Source organism: Microtus ochrogaster, chromosome 7 (genome assembly GCF_000317375.1).
Source record: "Microtus ochrogaster isolate Prairie Vole_2 chromosome 7, MicOch1.0, whole genome shotgun sequence".
NCBI lineage: Eukaryota > Metazoa > Chordata > Mammalia > Rodentia > Cricetidae > Microtus > Microtus ochrogaster.
In genome coordinates, this window is record NC_022014.1 from 46,568,725 (window position 1) to 46,574,826 (window position 6,102).

The 6,102-nt window shown below is 56.6% G+C and overlaps 1 protein-coding gene across 2 annotated transcripts in view; it reads left to right on the plus strand.

Moving 5' to 3' along the window:
* The first annotated feature begins 827 nt into the window (after nucleotides 1-827).
* The window catches only part of Tcf7 (transcription factor 7), a 30,578-nt gene continuing 25,303 nt past the window's right edge, over nucleotides 828-6,102 (plus strand). For both annotated transcript variants that reach the window (XM_026780116.1, XM_005350106.3), the window contains exons 1-3: nucleotides 828-1,148; nucleotides 1,298-1,364; nucleotides 1,812-1,936. In XM_026780116.1, the coding sequence (XP_026635917.1) occupies nucleotides 897-1,148; nucleotides 1,298-1,364; nucleotides 1,812-1,936 (444 nt within the window). In that variant the 5' untranslated portion in view covers nucleotides 828-896. The remainder of the gene's footprint in view (nucleotides 1,149-1,297; nucleotides 1,365-1,811; nucleotides 1,937-6,102) is intronic.

Consider the following 6,102-nt stretch of genomic DNA (forward strand, 5'->3'; position numbering starts at 1 on the left):
TAGGCAGCAGGTTCTAGGCGTCAAACTTAGTTGGGAAAGTCTTAGCGGGTTGGTGAGTGGCTGGAGAGCCGGCGTGAGTGGCTACGGTCCTTCCTCGTCCTCCGAGTCTCGGAACCACCATGTCACAGATTTTCAGTGTTTGACTTGCACATGTAACCAGCGTTCAATAAACGTGAGGTGCGAATGCTTGTGCCAATGTTGGCGGAAGGTCTGTTATAAAATCCTCGGTAGGCTCAGGGATGGTGAAAGAGGCAGGTGTGTGTGTGTGTGTGTGTGTGTGTGTGTGTGTGTGCGCGCACGCGCATTTTCAGCAGACCGGAGAAGCCCTAGGGCAGAGGGGTGTGTGTGTGTGTCTCGGTCCATCCTGCACCAGCCCGGACACCTAGGAAGCCTCCAGATCAGGCACAGCATGCGGTTCACACCATGGTTCCAAGCCACCTACACATCCCACTGGTCTAAGGAGCCGCATTCTTCGCAGCGGGAGGAGAAACTTGGGCGCAAGTTGTGGCTGTCTGGTAGGTAAGGAAGCGAAGTCCTACGGTTTCGCGACGGACTTCAGGTTGGGAATAGCTCGAGGAGAGCGAGCCCTTTAAGACTATGCCCAGTAGGCCTGTCCCAGTCTCTCCAGGGAGAGGAGAGGCGGGGCCTGGCGCGTTAGCCCCTCCCACCTCGGCCCCGCCCCGGCGCCCGTCCCGCCCCCGGCTCTCTGCCCGCGGCGCCTTTGATGTTCCGACCCGCCAGCTCCCGAAGCCGCTGTGCCCCGCGCCCACTGGCCGCTCAGGCGGAGTCAGCGCGCGCTCCGCCCGCCGCGCTCCGGGCTCGGAGCTCCGCACCCTGGGCTCGCCGCCTCCGCGCCCCGCGCCCCGCACCAGGCGCCCCAGCGGGCGCAACGCACGATGCCGCAGCTGGACTCGGGCGGGGGCGGTGCGGGTGCTGGCGACGACCTCGGCGCGCCCGACGAGCTGTTGGCCTTCCAAGACGAAGGCGAGGAACAGGACGACAAGAGCCGCGACAGCGCCGCGGGCCCCGAGCGGGACCTGGCCGAGCTCAAGTCCTCACTGGTGAATGAGTCCGAGGGCGCGGCCGCAGGCGCCGGGGTCCCGGGTCCCGGCGTCCGGGTGCACGGAGAGGCCGAGGGAGCCCCCGAGGTGAGTCCGGCCCGCTCCTCCCCGGAGGGCCTCGTCCTGGGTTGGAATCGAGCGGACCCGCCCCCCGCGCCCGCGGCCCTCGTGGGTCCCATCCCCGGACCCCCTCGTGTCTCCTCCGCCCCTCACGACCCCTCTGCTTCGCTCTGCAGGCCCTGGGACGAGAGCACACTTCGCAGAGACTTTTCCCGGACAAACTTGCAGAGTCCCTAGAGGACGGTGAGCTCTGCGCGGCTCGGGAAGGCGCTAGAACCCGGGGTGGGGGAGTGGGGGGCGGGTTTCCCGGGCGCCGCTGAGCTAGAGTCACTTCCGGTGCCCTGACCTTTATAGGAGTAAACAGACCCCCGCCATCCCCGCCTCCCCTCCAGCCCAGGTGACTGACTAATCCTTCGCCTTGAGGAGCCAGCCTTGGCTAAGGTTCCCAGACGGGAGGGTGGGGTGAAGAGTCAAGTCCCGGCCTCTAAGTGGAGGCCTGGACTCTGGGTCTTTCCCCCAAACTTGGCATTGTGGATATTCTTACCCGTTCGTTGGTCCCCGTTCCCTATCAAGTCACGAACTTGAAGGGGACCCCTTGGCAGTTTTTTTGTTTTTCTCTTGATCAGACAACTTTCAGCCCTTAGGAGCAGCTGGCTGGGCTGGTGTCTGACCCAGCTGTGGTTTTTCCAGGCCTGAAGGCCCCGGAGTGTGCCAGCGGCATGTACAAAGAGACTGTCTACTCTGCCTTCAATCTGCTCATGCACTACCCACCGGCCTCCGGAGCAGGGCAGCACCCCCAGTCTCAACCCCCGCTGGTAAGTGACCCCAGAAGTCAGGCCCGGTAATGGATTGGCTACTTTCTTGCCTATGCAGATGAAGCTTGGATAAAAAAAAGGGATTTCTGCCCAGACTGAGAGTTCCTAGATGCCCTTTTCCAGTTCACACTCCGTGGAGTCTGACCCAAAAGGAGAATTCTGGAGTGCCTGGGCTCCGCGCTTCTCACCTACTGTTGGCTTTTGCCCTTCCAGCTTGCCCATGCAGGTGCCTTTCTTGGACCTTGCTGGGGCCGGGGGTCGGGGTCTTTCTGAAAACTGTTTTGAGCTGAGCCGGTTTGCTTCCCTAGCGTGATGTGCATGCTCTGAACAGGAGCTTTGCGGTTTCGCTATCTCCAGAGAAGCAAGGGAGCTCTGGTAAGAAGCATGGGTAGAAGACCTCATCTTTTCCGGTTCCTACTAGTGCCTCAGGAGCTACCTTCAGCTTTCCACCGTGTCCTCACTGGCAATACATAAAAGCCCTTTCTGGGGACCCTTGCCACGCAGAATGTGTTTTGAGCAGGCTGGCCTGGCCTCACACACACCAGGAAGGGTTTGATAGATGTGCTACAAATCAGGGGTGTTGGTTGGGGGTCAGCTGCATGCATTAATGTCAGGCTTTGTGATGTGTTTGTGCTCATCATGAGCCAGACCGCTGGCCCTTTGCTGCAGGTAGGAGCGTGAGGAGCTGCTTCTGAGCTGGGTAGCAGCAAAACACCACTTGTGAGAAGAAGTTCCTAGTAGGATTCTAGACTGTCCTGAGTTGGGGATTAGGGGTACGGGAAACATGGAGGTCTGTTGGGTGTAGCCATAGCCCAGTGCAGGTTGGGGCCCTAGGCTAGAGGCTCTGCTGGCAAGTGGCAGGATCCATGCAGAAGACAGGAAACTAAGAATGGTGGTTCTGAGAGCAGCTTCCTACTGAAGCTAGTGGGCAGTGAGAAGATAGATGGAGGCTATTCTCCAGGAACAAGCTTTGGCTAAGATTCCCTGCTAGGAGGGTGGGGTGGGGGAGTCTGGGCCACTTAGAGGGAAATCTAGACATGGATTCCCATTCTTTACCTGTAAGCTGTGCGGGTCGGGTGTGTGGCCTCCCTTTCTGCTCTGGGGTGACTTGGGGTATATGAGGTGCTTCTCTTGTATGTGAAGAGGTGGCTGGCTACCGACTCTGCCACTTGCTCTAGTGACTAGTTCCTTGTGCAAGCAATGTTTAACAAAAATAACCTTGTAAAATCCCCTAATGGGTGTAAAGCCATTGATCTGGGGGCCAGTTGATATAACCTACCAGTTTGAAATCACTGGCAAGCATTTGGGCTGGGACTAGGCTCACTGTGGTAACCATGACTAGACAAAAGGCAGCGCCCCCAGGACTTGCCTGGCAGGGTCGGTGTTCGGGACTGCCCAGCAACACAGGGAGAGGGCAGTGTGATTTGGGGGTTCACTCATAGATTGAGCCAGAGACAAGAGATGCCTCGAGCTGCCAGCAATAGGCGGAGGGGACTGTTCAGCCTAAGGGTGGAGGGTGGATGCAGAGAAGCCCACGAGCAGACCCGTGGGTTCCCACTGTCAGGACCAGTAGCACTACCTGATTTAGGGATGTATGGATTTTGCTTTGGAGTCCTTCTCAAGCTGCAGCAGATGGACAGCTGTGTGTCCCTGTCCGTCCGCCCCCCACCCCTGCCTTCCTTCTCAGCCACTGTCTTCACCACTGCCTCCTGGTAACATGGGAAGGGGAGGACAGGCTCTGGTACTGATTTTCTTGGCCATGGCATCAGCTGCTGAGCAGGACTAGAAAGACAGAAGCAGGGGCTTGTGTTGGAGGGTTAGGGCGATAGAGGTGCATGCGTGTAGAGAGACTATCTTTTGGTGTGTGTGTGTGTGTGTGTGTGTGTGATGTATCCGAGGACATGCACTCTCAGGCTAACTCCGTGAAGTCTGTTCTCTACACTTTGACATGGGTTCTAAGGCCGGGACTCAGATCATCAGGCCTACACAAGTGTTTTTAGCTGCTAAGCCGTCTCCCTGGCCCCGCGAGAGTCTCTAAAGCAAACCCGATAGAACACAGCAAATAAAATTTAGGAAAAAGTAAAAGTAGCTTGCAACCCTTGAAGAACTGTGTGGGTGTTTCAAGTAGAGTTTGGTTTTGCAAAGCAGAGTTGGTCATCCCATGGTTTGGGAGCACGTTTGTCACCTGACTTCAAGGCTCACTTGTATGGTGCTGGGAAAGACGCCCTCATTCTCTTAGCAGGTAAGGAGTGCCTTGCAGGGGCCCCGGGGCAGGGAGTCTTTTGCTAAAGCTTATCTTTTCCCACACTCCTTTGTAGGAAGACAGCTGGTAAGCTGCTCATGCCTGCCCACTGGCCTTGCACAAGGGCCTTCTCTCTCTCCGCCCAGCCTTTCCTGAGGGCATGCAAGAGATCAGTGGTTATATTGAGATGCCCAAGACCAATGAGTAGGCCTCCCTGGGTATCAGGGAAAGCCTGCTCCAGGGACCTTCTCTGTCCACATGGCTACCACATCGGAGGCTTCTAAACAGGCCAGCTTGAGCCTGGCCCAGAGCAGTGAGCCAGGTGCTGTGGAACGCAGACTCTCACCCCCTGCCCAAAGAGCTTTTTTGGTGTTTTGGCTTCTTTTAACACCTTCTCTAGGTTGACTCCTCAACCGGTGCTGGTGGGCATCTCCTGTCGGCTTGCAGGCAGTTAGCAGTCTAGACCAATAGCCGGGGATTATGGGGTTTTTGTCTGTTTCTACATGCATGTATGTGTGTGTGTGTACTCACACATGCTGGTGCATGTGTGTCGGAGTCAGAGAACTTGGGAGAGTTGTTTTCTCCTTCCATGTGGGTCCCAGGGATCAAACCGAAGCTGTGTTGGGCTTGGCAACAGGCTTTGGCTTGGTTTTTATCTTGTGTCCTCTGATTTGAGACTCAAAACAGAGTTGGGGGGTAAGGAGAGCAGGGAGCAAGCCGATGCACTAGACTGGGCTCTGGGAGTAGGTGCCGGGCTGAGTAAGGTGTCGTGCCTTAGGGAAACTCAGGCAAATGGCTTTGTATGATGGTGCCATCCCAAACAGGGTAGAGGCAACGTGAATCTTTGGCCTTTCCAAAGGGCTCTTTTTGGAGCCTATGACCTGGAATGGCAAAATCCAGAACAGTTAGGCAGGAGAGCTTAGTGGTTGCCAGGGGTTGCAGGCAGTTGAGGATGGGATGGGGGGTGACTGCTAGTGGCTGTGGGGTTTCTTTGGGGGAGATAAAGACAACAGAGTGAGATCATGATGACGGCTGCACAGGCCTCCATAGCTACTAAAGCCACAGAACTGGTTGCTTTAAAGTGGTAAGTTTTACAGTATGTGAGTTACGTCTTGTTTTTTAAGGCTGAGGGTTTTGTCCATGGCAGAGGCCACAGTTCTCTGTCCCTCGTCTCCCTGCAGCTCTCTGGTTACTTACGTGTGTGTTCCTCTGGAGAGCCTAACCGCTGGTCCTGTTTGGGAGACACAGGACTCCTCCTTGGGTCCCTGGGCTCCGCTGTGTTCCCGGGTTGAGGTCCAGGCTACGGTGAACCCTTGGCGGAGCAGGAGTGAGAGGTTAAGCAGGACTCCTGGGAGCCAAGGAGGGAGGAGATACTGCCAGCTTGTGTCCTCCCTGTCAGAGCTGGGTGAGGAGAAGTGCCATCAGCCTTCTCCACAGAGGGGTTTGCTGCAAGCCTTAGTGGTGACTGGGTACCAGTCTAGGTCACAGTGAAGCTTGTTAGGGGGAGTTAGGTGGGCGGTGGCGCCAGGATGCCACATGACCATAAACAGGATTGTCCCCGGGAATGTCCAGCTATTTCAGAAGGCCCGGCTATGGCTGTGAGGGTTCCAGTGAGCAGCCTTGTAAGCCACTGCTTATTCAACAGAAGACGACAGGGAAGGGCCCAGCGTGCACTGGGGCCTCCCTCCAGACAGCTGTGTGGCCCAGGGATGCGTCTCCAGATACGTCTCAGACCTCCCTATTCTTTACTTTGTCAGGCCACCCACCCAGTATCCACCCTGTTACTTCTTCCCAATGGCAGCAGATGCCTCCTCCAGGGTCCCCTTGCCTCCCCATCCATCCCTGACCCATATCTTTTTTTTTTTTTTTTGGTTTTTCGAGACAGGGTTTCTCAGTGCTATGAACTTGTCTCTTAGAACCACCT